Below are 16,773 nucleotides of genomic sequence, written 5' to 3' on the forward strand. Positions count from 1 at the left end.
CCATTCATGTTAACGTTTACATTACATTTGACATTTTAGTAATTTAGCAGACACTCTTATCCAGAGCGAATTAAAAGTTAGTGCATTCATCTTAAGGTAGCTAGGTGAGATAACCACAAACAATATTGCAGTCATAGTAAGCAACTAGGCCTATGTAATCTCAGTTAACCCAGAACTAAAGTCATGGCGGAATTGGTCAGCTGCTCAATTAAGTTCTCCCAAAATGATGAATTGCCCATGTAGGCCACCTCTACCCTGTTATTTTCAGGAGTCCAGGTTAACTTTGGTAACCCAAGGTCTGACCTCCTTGATGACAGCAACGAAATGCCTATGTTGGCTGGAACATTAAGCTGGCAACAACCAGGGTTGAAGGGGTGACTCCTGCATGCATGGGGATACTAAAAGCCTAGATCTGCATTGCATACCCTGTAGCATTTGGTCGTGGTAGAACAAATTACAATCCTTGAACACAGAGGCAATAAGAGACGCAGAGTCATGCAGTTGTCCCACTAACCTGGAGAAGCATTCAACTATTTACTTATTAATCTGACCTTGTTTGTGGGGGTAGAGGGATCCTATGGGAATAGTTTTAATCTACATGGGCCTGGCACTGAAGCTGACACTGGATCCTTGAAACACACTCTTACTGAACAGCTGTTTGGGGGAGCCCAGCGAGAGACCACTTTAAAATTGTATCTCTAGACTAGGTGTTGCTGCGGCAGCAGGGTTCCACACTGAAATATAATATTCAGTCTCTCCTACCCCACAGAGACAGTTATGATGGCTAAAGCCAACCAACACAATGGTAGGCTAAATGCCTGTGTGAGAGAGCGATGAAGAGGGGGTTTAGCCTTAACTCATAACTTCACATATGTAACACTTCAGAGCATTTATAAACTGTACAGTGACAAATCATTTAGACTAGAGCTTTGAGAGAGTGCTAGATAAGGAGAGTGGAAAGAGGGAAAGGATCCTAAAGGACAAATGGATGGACTCTGGGTTTTTCTCTCCACAGAACTGTTTGAATAAGACATGAGTGCTCACAAGGGAACTGCACACAGATCTGTCATGTGTGGATGACTTCACTGTGTGTCACACATAGGCTAAAGGACACCAATAAACTAGACAAGCACACCCTGAAAACTTCCACAATGCTCAACTGGTGATAAAACATAGAAGTGAATTATGACATCACCAGGTCAATAGGATAATCCCTTGCCTTTATGGATTATGGTGATAATGCTCTCTGTCAGTGTCATATTTCTCCCACCTGTGATTCAGCCAGCCATCCAGTTTGACAAAGTGTAGTGTTTATAAATCTCTAGGAAATTTAGAGTAAAAAAAAAAACATTTGAATGTTGGAAGCATGAAAAATTGCTAATCAAGCCATGAACCACAGATTTTCCATGTTTCATTGTCAAGTGTCAAAGGGCTCTATGCAAAACAACTAGTGATCACTGTCAAACAAATGCCTTCAGAACACCATTTTGTTCTATGTGATGCTGTTGTTTTTAATTGTTTTTTTGGTGTAACATATTTGACATTTACTGCTGGATTAAAAGTCATTCACAGTGTCTTAGTTGTACTACAGAATCTCAATATCACAGAGGGACACTATACAGTCTCCCCAAAAGATGGTCTCAGGTGTTCTGTGTGACGCTGTATGATCAATGCGTTCCTTGAAAAAGGGAAGACTTGTGTAACGAAGCCTGACGATGCAAACTTGCACTCACACCCTAGCAGTCTGCTCACTGGGGAACACTCCTCTTGCCAGTTAGCTCATCCATTTTGCCTTTCAAGCATCCCTCTGCATTGCCATTGAAAAGAGTAGAGGTGGGAGGGCTAGATGCATTTCTTCCTCCCACTGCAATAATAGATCCCTCAGAATTTCACTGTGCTTGTGCGCTCCCTCTGAATTCTACTTGTACTACTATAAAAAGGCATTTGCTGCATTTGTCCCTTTTGTTTCCTTTCTCTCCCCAAGCGGTAGGCTCGATCAACTAGTGTTTTAATGCAAATGGTCACAACTTGAAAGACAACCACATGGTCTTGAGTGAGAATTTTCTTGCCAAATCACAGATATCATAACAACTCCCAAAATGATGCTTGATCTGGCAATGATCATGGTATGGTATAGTGCATAGCGTACTTGTAGTGGGTGTAAGACACACATGGGTTCAGGTCGAAGTGCATACAAACAGCAGTCAGAAAGCTGCAGGGAAGGTAGAGTTGCTAAGGTTTAGACTACCCTCATTTCTTCTAACAATGTGCCTTCTTTACATAATGAATCAGAGAGAAGGCCGTGTAAGCCTAAGAAGTGAAGAGCATGTATCTGTCCTACTTTTATGTTGCAGGATGGCTGCCTATACCAGACTACAAGCAAACAAAATCAATTGTAAATAAAGAGCTGAATAATTAAAGTCAAAGTGTAATGCTACCCTTTCATTGTAGTGGTGTTGGCAATGGCGCAATGCATAGTTTACATAATGAGGAGAGGTCTTTACATAAACATATACACTGTGGAGCTGCCAAAGCCTATGTCACTGGTTTCAATCGACCCACTGAAATGTATTGTCAATGTTTTACAATTAACTAAGCAATAGCCTAAATACAGGCCATCATTAAACTCTGGGGCAAATAACTATAAAGCAGGAGTCCCTTGTATTGATATAACATTTGATACTCTGCATGTCTATGGGTTTACTTTAAAACGTTAATTATAGCAACAGGGCTACGATTTGCTGAATATTTCACCAACAATTGACTGACAGAGGCCTCCCGTTTGAAGTTGCTCATTCCTTAAATGGATTCATAGACCTAACGTTAGATGGGGAGAGAAAGATACAAGGCTAGTTGTATGAGGGTACAAGGAGAGAGTATAATGGCTAACTAATCAGCTAACGTTAACTAGTTAGCCCAAGAATGTAACGTTACTAAAGGAGCCGACTGGTATGTGTAAGTCGTCTATGAATGGGCTAAGCGTTAGCTAGCTAAATTTGTTAACGAACTTAACGTTAGTTAACTAAGCATAGTACATATTCGTCCTATCCTTCTCTGACTAACTAGGCAGATGGGCAAGAAAGAAAACTAGCCAGCTAGCTAACGTTAATGTTAGCAAAGTTATCCTGCACGTAGTTAACTAACGCAAGCTAGCAAGGCACAGTAACCGAAGCAACATTGTTAACGCGACATATTGCTAGCTAGCCCGTTACTAACGCAAGTTACGTTGATAAGTCTAGCTAGCTAGTAGCTAAATGGGTTATAAGGCTGGGCTGACTAGCTAACGTTAGCTAGGTAACTTAGTTAGATAGTTCATGTTTTAGCCGTCTAGGAGTCTCCCACTTAAAACTTCCCATTTAATGAGTTAGCGAGCTAGTTCCTTCCAACTCAACAAAAAGGTTCATACAAAGCCAGCTACGGGTCGTCCTGTCCAAAATGTTGCCAGCTAGCTATAATGTTACAAGCTAAAGTCGTTAGCAAGGATAGCTAGCTAGCAGTTGAGTGTCCCTTGTCTGCTTACCTTGAGCGGCTTCGCAGATATTTCTTTCATCGTCCCATAATGGTCCTCCTCTCGACAAATATTGTGAAAACCAAGTTTATTAGACCAGTTTTTCCTGACTTTGAGCTAATACGGAGGTTGCAGTCTACAATTAATCCAAAACAAGACTCAACGACAAAGTAGTTTCTTACTAACAACAACAATGTCAACCAAGGCGCTTCTGAGTCGGACCAGCTGAGGTAGCCAAATTATGTCGACTGCCAATCGCAAAACAGACTGATGTTGACTGACAATCCAAAACACCAATGACCACACGATATTTTTTGACTGAAACGTCCCAGTGTAGCTAACGTCAAATGGAAAAGGGAGAGTGGGGGAACCTTCATACGCCGATTGGCTGCAGAGAAAGGAGAGGCAGGCAATCGATTCAAGGCTCGGGATGGGACGGGAACTGTTCCTTCGATGAGGTCATCTGGGTGATGTAGCTAATGTGCAAACTTGTGCCTTCAGAAAGTATTTATACCCCTTGACCTATTCCACATTTTGTTGTGTTACAGCATGAATTGGGTTGACTCTGGGCCAAGAGTGTGGTGGAGATTGAGGTTCACTAGAATAAGGATAATTAAGGGAACGTTTCTGTCAGCAAAGAGCCACAAAGCCAAAGTCTCACCTCCCTAAATGGCCTCCCATCGCTCTGCAATCAGATAACTGTATTCTACATACTAAACAGGACATATTTGGGAAAGGTCTTTTGTAGCAGAAGGAAAAGTAATGTACATGATCAAAACTCTTCAAAACAGGGGTTTGGCTCAGATTTTCAATAGCCTAGTAAAGTTGTTTAAAATGTTAAAATTTCATTTATCTTCAATATTTATAGAGTAATGTTGAAAACTAAAGATATGTGTGATTATAATACTTTATGACTATATATTTGTAAAAAAATATCTCCTTTTTATGAACTCTAAATATACAAAAAAAAGTATTCATTTTATGAATTGAACATACTAAAACCTACATTAGATATATAAAATCAGTATTTTTTTTACAAAAACACAGCTAATTCTAAACGGATTAAATATTTTTTTCTCACCTATGTACACACAATGCACCATAAATGACAAAGTGTAAACCTGTTTTTAGAAATGTTTGCAAATGTATTGAAAATGAAATACATTAATATCTCATTTAAATAAGTATTCACACCCCTTTTCTATGCTCCAAATTGAGCTCAGGTGCATCCAATTTCCTTTGATCATCCTTGAGATATCACTTCAACTTGAATGGAGTCTACCTGTGGCAAATTAAATTCTTTGGACAGGATTTAGAAAGAAACACCCCTGTCTATATAAGGTCTCACAGTTGACAGTGCATGTCAGAAGATTTTGAGACAAGACAAGTGTTTACACCGGGCGCTGAGTCGAGATGGCCTGTAAGATGGTGGACAGGAAGAAAAAAGGAGGAAAGTGGAACATATTATGAGTAAATATGGAGTGGGGGATTTCACAAGCCTTCTGGAAGATCTGATGAAGGAGAAGATGGTGGGCAGAGAAGGAAAAAAAGGAGAAAGGTGTCAAATTTCTTGAGTGAATATGGAGTAGAAGATCACACAGAACTTTTGTAAGAGCTACAGAAGGAAATTGAGAGTGACGAGAGTGAGGATTAATTAAATGTGGTGGCCGGTGCAGTGGTGACCGCTGAAAAGGAACTGAGTGTAGAATGAAGCGATGTTGTGAGGAAGGTTGCCATCAAGTGGAAAAAGAGGGATATGTGCTCCGGTAGCTCAGAGATGGAACCTGACAAGAGTGAGGGTGAAGCACCTGTGGTGAGGACTGCCAAGTTCGTGCCTCATTCTGATGATGACAGGGATGATTCTGTCCCAGTGGGAGTGAGATTTGTGGAGAGAATGGATCCTTGCATTCTAGCTGATCCATATGTGGTGTCAGGTTGGGTGGAGAAGAGGTTGGAGACTTGAGTTGGTGAAAGTAACTCGAAGTGGACTTTATTATGTTTCTAACGTCCAGAAGGAGCGGGCGCACTGGACTACGGTACTAGGGACAATAACTGTGAATTAGGATGTGTTATCTCGTGAGAGCTTTTATTTCCGAAAATACTACAATGTTTTAGGTGCCAAGCTTATGGTCATGTTGCAGCAGTGTGTAGGAGGGAGATTCCTAGATGTAAGAAGTGTGCAGGAGGTAATGAGATGAAGGAATGTGTAGTATCAGTGGAGAAAGTAATATGTGTAAGCTGTGGGGGTGCCCATGGGGCTAGAGATTGGAGGTGTCCGGTGAGAGAAAGATAGGTTGCCAAGGTCAGAGTAGTATAGAAAGTGTGTATGCTGGAGCAGTGAAAACAGTGATAGAGGAAGATAGGTACAAGGTGAGGGATCCTGAAATGATTCCTGTGAGTATGCAGAGACCAATAGAGAGGGCTGGGAATAATATGTGCTTCAGTAAGGTGGGTTTCTTAGCATTCATAGCATTGATTGTCAACTGTACTGTATAACTGGAACATAAGTCACAGAAAATTGAGGTTGTGTGGTGGCAGCTGCAGCGAAGAACTTGGGATTGTGAGGTTTTACTGCAGAAGATTTGCAGGGGATGTTGAGTGGTAGTGTTCTGTTCTCCCAGGCTGTTGGCCTCTAGTAGGATCAGATAGGGTTAAGTACTGGAATAGGGTGGTGTTGTTTTTAGTGAGTGCTAATAGTTGGCAGGGTTATTTACCTTTTCTCCCAATTTTGAATTGTCGGAAGTTAATGTAGGTTGACTGTGACTGGCCTCACACTCCAGTACAGTAGGTGGTGGTGTATGCACCTAAAAGTTGGATGCGACCTGCCAACCCAATCCCAATGAAGAAGAAGAAGAAGAAGAAGAAGTGCACCTCTGAGCAGTAACTATACCATGAAGTTCAAGGAACTGTCCGTAGATGTCCAACATAGGTCGCCACTGGTCTCATAACAATTCTGTCATTCAGGGCAGGTGAGTTAATAAAGCCACATACAAACATGGTCTCTTTTTTGCTTTCTTGAGTAAGGCAGCTCAAAAATGCAGTTCTTTCTGAGGTGGTGGTGCTGCCAGCAGATAAAATGGAACATCGTTGGTAATGTTCTCTAATTGTGCAGTGATTGGATCAGTGTCCTGTCACTGACACCATGTCAACGCAAAATCTACGGGTAGAGCTTGAAAGTCAAGCCTCTTGGGTGCTGCCAGAGTTACATTAGAAGTGCCCATCCAAGAAGGCTCAAGGTCATTGGCCACAGATAAAATTACGTCAAATCATGTTATATCTACCATAGCTTTGATTGGACTGATCATGTAAACGTCATATTTTCCAAATCTTAGCTAGCAAGCTAGAAGTCGTCATCATGAATCAAGTCGACAATCTACTGGCAAATCCTTTTCAATCCTTGTCATATGAAGAGAGATAATGAAGAGAAATTGTAGATACAACTTATCAGTGCTCATTGGCCATTGGACATAACATTACACAACAAGTTGGAAATCATGGAAATCACAAATTCAACAATGAGTGGTTTGGAAGGAATCAATGGCTAACTGCAAGCATTGCAAAGCAATCACTAGCCTGTTACTCAGGGGGGTGGGTTTGTGGTCCAAGTATAGGTTTAAGGGTCTCTTTTCCATGCATAAAATGATAAGCATACAACATTGGCCATACTGTCAATCCAGCATGACTTCTGCTTTGCTCAAAACAACTATAAACTCTGAACTGGGAAATCTCAGACTTCAGTGAGTTCAAGACAACTGGGAACTTGGAAGAATATGAGCTCAGACTGGGAAAATACGTTTTCTCTGAATTGCATGACGAAATCTGGCCTCTTTCTAGAGCTCTGACCTGAAGACCACTGACGTCATCATGATTCAACCTTGTTGTCTTGAAAGCACCATAAATCCAGAGAATTTCAGAATTTGATGACAACGTTTGATGACAAAATTTGCCCATGAAAGACCGCCATCCCACCTTCCTGTTCAAGTGAGCACAACAGAACAAGGTGAGTCCAAACATGTATTGTGTGATGCTGCATAAATGATGTAATATGCCAGGGAGATATGTATACTGTAGATAAGAATGTAATACAAAGTGTATTTTGTGTAGTAAGCTGTTAGTAGCCCATGTGCCTCACCCTAATAATTTGGTCCCTTTTCCCTTCATAATTTAGCCTACTGTTCTGACTTGTTGGTGCACCTACAGCCTGTTTTAGAGAAATATCATCATTGAATATTATAAGAGCTTTCATTGTCTGCTTAAATACCCCCTTTCATTTATCCTACGGTTCTGACTTGGTGTACAGGGAGAATACTGTAAGAACGACCCATGTTCTGAATTCTGTCGCTGTACATTTCAAAAGTGCTGATATATAGTTATATTGACTATGTTTGTACTGGCTCGCTCATTAATGTCTTAATCGAAATTACGGATTGCCTCTTATCCGCTCGTAGTCCCCTTATGCCATAGTGTGTACATCGCAATTGTCAGTAAAAACCACATTTGTTTAAGCAAGTCAGCTATCTTAGCTATGTTTTTTTGAAAAGTTAGTAAATGAGGCTGAATGAACTGCTTTGCTACCAGACAAGGCTCTGCTGGTAGCCAGGTGTAGCAGTGGTAAGGTGTTGGGACATCTTTATGTAGGCCCTAACAGTTTGTGGGCACCGTTTGTCACCGTTATAGTGCAATTAATGTATTTTAGTGTTAGAGAGGCTTTGCTGGCATGCATCCAAAACATTATTTTTTTTGCCCCACCAATATTTACATGCTATAATCGTCACTGGATGATGCATATAACTGGGGAAGGGAATAACACAATTTCTACAGTGTTGAATGTTTCTAAGAACACAGTGGTCACCATCATTGGGAAATGGAACTCAGAGAGCGAGCCATCGGACCCAACTGAGCAACCAGGCAAGAAGGACCTTTGTCAGAGAGGTGACCAAGAATGACCACTCTGATAGAACTACAGAGTTCCTTGGCTGAGATGGGAGAAGCTGCCAGAAGGACAACTGTCTCCAAAGAACTTCATCAATCTGGGATTTATGTGAGTGGCCAGATGAAAAGCACTCCTGAGAAAAAGGTACATGACAGCACGCCAGGGGCCTCATTTATAAACCGTACATATGTGCAAAATATAGTTTTCGCGCAAACGTTCACATGTATACAAATGTCCCTCCATGCAAACTTTAGACCATGCACACGCTGGCAAGTAAGTATTTTGTGCAAAAGCTGATTCATAATTTTTTTTTTTACAGGAAAACAGACAACAAGAATGCAACCATTCTTGTTTTAGATTTTATTTTTAGAATCTAAAATGATTAGACAGCAATATTTTCCCAATTTATTTTAATTCATAACCATTGCAAAATATATTCCTCACTTTTTCTGGCCATGATGGGTTCATATTCCCGAAGAAGCCATGTAACAAATGACCATGCGCATCTCTCATTTAATTTGACCTGTATTTCAAGGTTTGCAATATAGGCAGTGCGGTTTCTAATGCCGGTATACACTCGAATTTAACAGCTGGTCTTTTACATTGAAGTAGGCCTATGTATCACGTTTCAAGTTTGTATTGTTACGTGCACAAGTACAGTGAAATACCTTTCTTGCAATGCTCTTTCCCAAAAATGCAGTAATCAATAACAATAGTAGGCCTGCTATAAAATAAATAATCAAACTAGATCAAAAACACACGAGAAATAGAACTGTAACTACAATAAGTACTGTATTTGCATTATTTTGCAGCTTGCCCAATGTTTCAGAATTCGCGGGCAGTTCATCCTATTTTATTTAGGTTGGGGGGAAAGTCGATGCAAAACATTGTTGAATTCAAACGATCTTCTGACAGGTCCATGACAATTTGCCATTGTTTTCACTTCAAGAAACGCATTTACTTTAAGAAACACATTCATTATCCAGATACAGCATAAATTACTGATGAAGATTAAAACATTCTGCCAACACAGTAAATAGACCGGTAGTATAAGTAACATATTTGACAGTATGGGCTGCAGTTTTGCTGTGCCGCAGCATGTGCTATAGGGGTGCGACATCATTGCCTATTTAATGTCAGACCCTATAGAAAGGCAGGGCATATAAACCCAATAATCTATTGATAAACGTAATATTAAACAACAATTTGTGTTTTGGCTACGGTGGCCTAATGCCAATAGTTACAAATTATACAGCAAATAAAGGGCGTTATTGCCGTTATAAAATATGAAAGGAGGCGTTTTTAGGCAGAGTTTTAATGCTCGTTCACACAAGCAAAATTTTACAACAGGTCTGATTTATAAAGGCGTGCGCCAAGTTTATGAATATCAATATTTGTACCTGCACTGACTGGCGCAAGCAGAAATTTACTCAACTGTTTTGAGGCCCCTGGAGATTGCAAAAAGGCACTGAGCTCATAAGACAAATGTAACTCTGACCTGAATTCAAAGTGCTATGCACAGCCTATCATCTGTTTAACACCATCCATACCACGAAGCATTGTGGTGGCAGCAGCATCATGCTGTTGGGATGTTTTTCACTGGCAGGGACTAGGGGACTGGTAAGGAAGGGTGCACTGAAACTCTTCCCTGTATATTTACAGCATTATACTGGCATCACAGTTGCCAGTTTATCCTTGATGAGAACCTGCTTCAGAGTGCAAACAACCTTAGGCTGGGGCAAAAATGTGCATTCCAACAGGACAATGACCCTAAGCATACAGCCAAAGCAACGCTGGAATGGCTAAAGAACAGGAATGTCCTTGAGTGGCCCAGCCAAAGCCTAAACTTGGTTCCCATTGAAAATCTGTGGAAAGACTTGAAGATTGCTGTTCACCGCCACTCCCCATCTAACTTAACAGAGCTGGAGAAAATCTGCAAGGAAGAATGGGAGAAGTACAAATCTGATAGACATACTCAAGATGACTCAAAGCTGTCGCCACCAAATGTGCTTCTACTACAAACTATTGACTCAGGGGTGTGAATATTTAAATTAGAAAACATTTCTAAAAACTGATAACATAGATAATTAAGATGTTTTATTTGCATAATATGCTTATGTGAGATATTTGTCATTAGAATGTATCCCTTTGGACTATAGTGTTGGCAGTTGCACTTTTCCCTCAGCTGGGGCTCAGTCACCTGGGGCCCAGAGAGGGGAGAGGTCAGGCTTGTCTTTCACATGTCCCTGGTGCTATGCGGAATATCAGAAAAGGAAGAGGACAGAATGGAACATTGCCTTCATATGTGAATGTGTCTTTACCTAAAACAATTTGAAGGGATGGCGTGATTAATGGGGAACCAATTAATTGTCTCCACAATGTCTGTGTGCTTATCCTGGGATAGTGTATGACCTAGAGGCTCACTCCCCTCAGTGAGCTTGTCTAGGAGTGGGGTCAAGAGGGGGTTTACTTGAGATGGGAGTATCTAGAGTTGACAATTGAGTTATGCCTTGGATGAGGTAATAGTTCTGTGCTATGAAGGACAGGGAACGAGATTAGAACCTCGTCTTAGGGAACAAACTGAATGATAATTTATAACGAATGCTATCTGGCTATGGGATACTCCTCTCTCTCTCAAGTAAGTCTTTTTTTGTGAACAGTTCCTAAGATCTGCGATTCGTCATGTAAGTTGAGAGGGGTGTATCTTGGCTATAAAAGATCTTTGTACTTTTCTGTTGGTACGTTTCAATGGTTCATTAGAGATCGTGCGCCATTGAAAGTCAAAAAGGGCTATTGCAAAGCTCTTAATAAAAATATGTAGTTTAAATGTAAATCTGACTGGTGTGTAGTTTGTAACTCTCCTCATTTGGTAAAGCAGAAAAATGCCACCACAAAACATGTCTCCACTTTGTCATTATGTTGTCTTGTGTGTAGATGGGTGAGAAAAAACATTATTTAATCTGTTTTGAATTCAGGCTGTAACAAAATGTGGAATAAATCAAGGGGTATGAGTACTTTCATAAGACACTGTACCTTTCATTATCTTGCATAAAGGTTGACTGATTCATATACACATACTGTAGATACATCACAGGGGGCTGCTGGGGGGAGACCGGCTCATAATAAAGGCCAGAATGGAGTAAATTGAATGACATGAAACACCTGGAAACCATGTTTGATGCCATTCCAGTAATTCCCACGAACACACTCCAGTCATTACCACAAGTGCCACCAACCTCCTGTAATATTTAAGCAATAAGGCGGGGGGGGGGGGGGGGGGGGGGGGTGTTATGGTCAATATTCCACGGACAAGGGCTGTTCTTATGCACGACACAAAGCAGAGTGCCTGGATAGCCCTTTGCCGTGGTATATTGGCCATATACCACAAACCCCTGAGGTGCCTTATTGCTATTATAAACTGGTTACCAATGTAATTAGAGCAGTAAAAATACATGTTGTCATACCCGTGGTATATGGTCTGATATACCACAGCTGTCAGCCAATCAGCATTCAGGGCTCAAAGCAGCATTTATAAATATAAATTCAACAATCAATGACTTAGTTTAAGGAAATCAGTCAATTGAAACATTCATTATGCCCAAGTCTATGAATTTCACATGACTGGAAATAAAGATATGCATCTGTTGGTCAGATACCTTTAAAGAAAATAGGCCTCACAATAGGCCGCAGGATCTCGTTACCGTATTTCTGTGCATTCAAATTGCCTTCGATAAAATGCAATTGTTTGTTGTCCGTAGCTTATGTCTGCCCATACCATAACCCTACCGCCACCATTGGGCACTCTGTTCACAACGTTGACATCAGCAACCTGCTCAACACACCATACATGTGGTCTGCAGTTGAGGTCGGTTGGACATACTGCCAAGTTCTCTAAAGTGACATTTGATAGAGCTTATGGCAAAGAAATTATCATTCAATTATCTGGCAACAGCTCTGGTGGATATTCCTGCAGTCAGCATGCCAATTGCACACTCCCTCAACTTGACCTTTGACATTGTGACAAAAGGGAATATTTCAGAGTGGCCCTTTGTCCCCAGCACAAGGTGCATCTGTAATGATCATGCTGATTAATCAGCTTCTTGATATATCACACCTGTCAGGTGGATGGATTATCTTGGCAAAGGAGTAACACCCACTAACAGGGATGTAAACATTTGTGCACAACATGAGAAGCTTTTTGTGCAAATGGACACTTTCTGGGATCTTTTAATTCAGATCATGAAACATGGGACCAACACTTTTACATGTTGCATTTATATTTTTGTTCAGTGTAAACATACACACACACACTCCCAAAAAACATTTACCATGCTAACATAAATGACCATGGCACACACGACCCACTTAAAATGTTTTATTCCCAAGTAATACATTAAAAAAAGCTGCACAAATGCCCGGTTTCCCAAAAACATTAAAGAGTATGTTCATCATTAAAACTAAGGATCCTATGGTTATAACAATGAACTTTTGGGAAACAGGGCCCAAAACATAACCAAATTAAACCTTGAAACAGAATAGAAAGATCCATAAGAAAACACATACCACTACTTAAAAACAGTTTTTTTATGCAACAAAGTTTCACTGATCATAGTGCATTTGGTGTTCGTTGTTTCAGAAAAAATAAAATAAAATGGCAGCCCTGCCATTTTGCTGGAACAACTCTTAATTTTGTCTCTAAAGCACACTTGTCAGGACCATTTGCAATTTAAACCGATTTACCATAGAGCCATCAGTGAAGTTAACGCTATTACAAAGCACAAATGAAAAAAAAAAAAAAACTTTAAAGAGCAACAGCCCTTGCTTGGAACTGGGACTACGCTATGTGAGGGAATCAACGTCGTCTCCTGTCTGGACTCCTGCTGCGTCTACGTCCACCACCCCTGTGGGGAACAGAGGAAAGGTTTTAAATCAACAAAACCATTTAGAACACACAGGACTACAAATTTACACACGTAAACCTACACTTGTATCAGTAATTTATCTGTTTTTTTAATTCAAGTTAAGCCACTATTCTGTTCCCCTCTTTATAGACCCAAACGAGTCACATGTTATACTTAAAATGTGAAATGGAGATAACCAAGTGAAGCCCTTAGCTCTGGGTTTGCCCACTTGTTTAAAGTGTTCTCACAGCTCCAAACCCCTACAATTACCCTCCACACAGCAGAATACTGCTCACTCTATGACACTCACCTCCTCTTGCTCTTGGGTGGTCCTCTGACGAAGCCCCAGTCCACACTGATAGGCTGGCCCATCATGTCCTGGCCATTCAACCCTTCCATGGCTGCCTGGGCTTCTTTGTATGTCTCATACTCCACCAGCGCATAACCCTGTGAAAAGGGTTGATGAGCAAATACACGAGTCAGTGATGAAAGTCCAAAAATAGCCATATTACAACGATAGGGCTTCCCCTTCTTGTCGTAACTGTCGCAGGTCAATACGAGTACCTCTGAACCCAGACTAAAAAGCACAGGAAAACATACCGCAATACAGACATGGTAGGTGTCACTGTATTCCTAATGATCCCATAACGTAAAATGGCAGATTGGTGTGATCGAAATGCAGCTAGTTCTTAATTAAACAGGCTTTTGCGTCGTTGTGCTAGGTAGCTAATGCTAAAGCAGCCCATTGGATTCCCTGAATGTGTGATGCTTTGACGTTGAGATGAGCAGCTACAGGAAGTGTTGCCCTGCTATAGTCCAACCACACTACTTAGTAACCAGTTAATGATGGTACAGATATTGTTGGAATGCTAATTTCAGTGGTGGAAAAGCACCCAATTGTCATACTTGGGTAAAAGTAAAAATACCGTAATAGAAAATGACAAGTAAAAAAAGTATCTTGTTTTAAATGTACAGTGGTGGGGGGGGGGGGGGGGGGGTACTCAATTGTCATACATGGGGTAAAAGTAAATGCTATACATCAAATTCCTTACCAAGCAAACAAGCTGCACAATTATTTTGTTTTTTCCAGTCATGGGCACACTCCAACACTCAGACTTCATTTACAAATGCAGTATTTGTGTTTAGTGAGTTCGCCAGATCAGAGCCAGTAGGGATGACAACGCGTTACTATTGATAGCTGCGTGAATTGGACCATAATTCTGTCCCGCTTGAGCATCCAAAATGTAACAAATACTTTTTGGTGTCAGGAAAAATGGGAGTAAAAAGTACATATTTTCTTTAAGAATGTAGTGGATTAAAAGTTGTCAAAAATATAAAGAGACAACCCCCAAAAAATATATTTTACACCACAGCATAATTTTAATGTCTGCTCAGCTGTAAAGTCACAAAGGGCCCATTGTAATTTGTCCATGTCCAGTGTATTGTTGCCATCTTGTGGCTTAAAAGAGCATTGCACAACAGATTACACAATTATGAAACTTACAATACTAGCCAGGCAAATGAATCCTGTCAAAACTGACCAAGCAACAAATCCTAATTTAAAATGTGCTGTGTAGATATGGGAATTGGGCCTAACCTTGAGGTAACCTGTTCTTCGGTCCAGGTTCAGATGTAGGTTCTTGATCTCTCCAAACTCCGCAAACTTGTCGTGGATGTCCTCCTCAGTGGCCTCTTCATGTACCCCAGTCACAAAAAGGATCCAACCCTCCACAGCTGAGAGAATCAAAAGACAAACATGTCCGTGTTAAATAACTTCCTCTACGGTTAACTAGGGCTACCACCTGCTTATAAACACAATATTTAAATTAAACTCATATTGGAATGAGCATTTGAAACTTGGACAATGTACAAACCACAGTTTCAAATCAACACCCCATTCAGAAGTGACTGTCCACCCTAGGTTCATCATGACACTTACATCTCTGAGGACCTGGCTCATCACCATCCTGCTCCACGGTATCATAGTCCTCTCTCACTCTGGACCTTGCTCCCTCCTCTAGCACAGCAGAGAACAAAGGGAAGAAATTGTATCATGCATCCCACCTAAAACATAATTGTACACTGTCCATATACTATTGAAAAATTGGAGAAGCAGAATACAGCCAGGTTAGGAGTCAGAACTGCAGTGCTGACTCACCTGAACCAAAACCTCGACCCTTTCTCCTCTTTGCCTTCTCTTTTAACTTGTGGATGCTGTCTGGGGAATGAAGACATTACAGAAACACATTAGTGAACTGAAAATGAAAACTACTGACTTACCTAGAGTATAACTAATAAATAGCCTAACGCGTTAGTAAAAGACAGCTAGCTACAGTAACTATACAGAAAAAATATATAATAGCTAACGTTTGTAAACCGTGACCCCACGGTTTACAAACAAATGAATTAGCTAGCTTGGTGTAGTAACGTTTGCTAAAGTAGATTGGTCACATAAATTGAAAGTGTGTTAGCTAACGTTATTAACAGTAGTTATGATACGTTAATCTTTGGATTGGTGTAGCTAGTAGTAAATCTAGCGTTAACTTTCTAACGTTCGTTAGCGCGCACACTAATCGCCATCAATTTACAATAGTCGACACAAGAAAGGCTGATTATGTAATTTGCGAGTTATTAACATTGACCTCGTAGTTTCCAAACAAATGTATTGTCTACATAGCTACCTTGGTGTTAGTTACGTTAGCCAGATAGCTTGCTAACGCGTTAGTTCACAACCTAATCGCCATATTTTAACAATTCCAAACGAAACCTTCTTTCAGTTCCTCGAAGAGTGGCAAATATACATATTCGCTGGCTAACACCTATTTTCTAACCGAAATAGGCACAATTCAAAAAGTTATTACCAACAATACATTAGCCAACTAGCATGTTTGAATGGCTGCAAGGCCCAACAGGCAACACGCATCCACGATTTGCGGATACTATTCACTCAGTTAGCCGAAAATTTCCAAAATACGCATTTTTAGCGAGTCCATAGTAAGCAAAAAACAACAACACAGAACTACTGTTTAATAAATTTTACCATCACCATCCTCATCCATAGCAAAGTCCTCGCCTCCCGCTTCATGAAGATCTAGTACGTCAGCCATGTTGTTAGCTCCTGTTTTTGCGCTACTGCGCGTGAACGTTGACGATATCCGGGAAGTATCGCTGCCTGGTGTGTATTCATTAGTTGGATTCCGATTTCAAAACGTTTCGTCTGTTGCTAAACGTTTTGCAGCGGAATACGACCATTGAATACACCTCGGTTATCAGAAACGGTATAGAAAGGATATAAATAGGATCCAATATATATTTAGAAATGTGAAATAAGGAAAACTGAATTAATACATTAATATATGGGTATGGGTATGTATTGGTCCCACTGAATTATTTGTCAGTTAGTTTATATTAGTTTACATGTGTCAGTTAGT

General features: G+C 40.5%; 2 protein-coding genes across 4 annotated transcripts in view; both read right to left on the bottom strand.

Moving 5' to 3' along the window:
- LOC110487659 (OTU domain-containing protein 7B) overlaps window positions 1–3,960 on the bottom strand; it is a 32,766-nt gene extending 28,806 nt beyond the window's left edge. The window contains exon 1 of one of the 2 annotated variants that reach the window (XM_036946341.2): window positions 3,521–3,960. The gene's annotated coding sequence lies outside the window, so the exon portion shown is untranslated. The remainder of the gene's footprint in view (window positions 1–3,520) is intronic. The other variant, XM_036946349.2, reaches the window with a different exon arrangement.
- An 8,841-nt stretch (window positions 3,961–12,801) lies between these two features.
- Window positions 12,802–16,541, bottom strand: rbm8a (RNA binding motif protein 8A). Of its 2 annotated transcripts, none has more exons than XM_021559590.3 (6): window positions 16,383–16,541; window positions 15,501–15,560; window positions 15,282–15,359; window positions 14,940–15,076; window positions 13,653–13,789; window positions 12,802–13,342 (listed from the first exon to the last, which is right to left on the bottom strand). In XM_021559590.3, exons 1-6 carry the CDS (start codon window positions 16,447–16,449, stop codon window positions 13,294–13,296), a joined length of 528 nt encoding a protein of 175 aa, XP_021415265.1. In that variant the 5' UTR covers window positions 16,450–16,541; the 3' UTR covers window positions 12,802–13,293. The 2 variants fall into 2 exon arrangements, with proteins under 2 accessions (XP_021415265.1, XP_021415272.1); XM_021559597.3 differs by having other exon boundaries at window positions 16,389–16,516.
- Window positions 16,542–16,773: the final 232 nt, after the last annotated feature.

The sequence above is a fragment of the Oncorhynchus mykiss genome, chromosome 2, assembly GCF_057628025.1.
Source record: "Oncorhynchus mykiss isolate SJ-2025 chromosome 2, ASM5762802v1, whole genome shotgun sequence".
Taxonomy (NCBI): domain Eukaryota; kingdom Metazoa; phylum Chordata; class Actinopteri; order Salmoniformes; family Salmonidae; genus Oncorhynchus; species Oncorhynchus mykiss.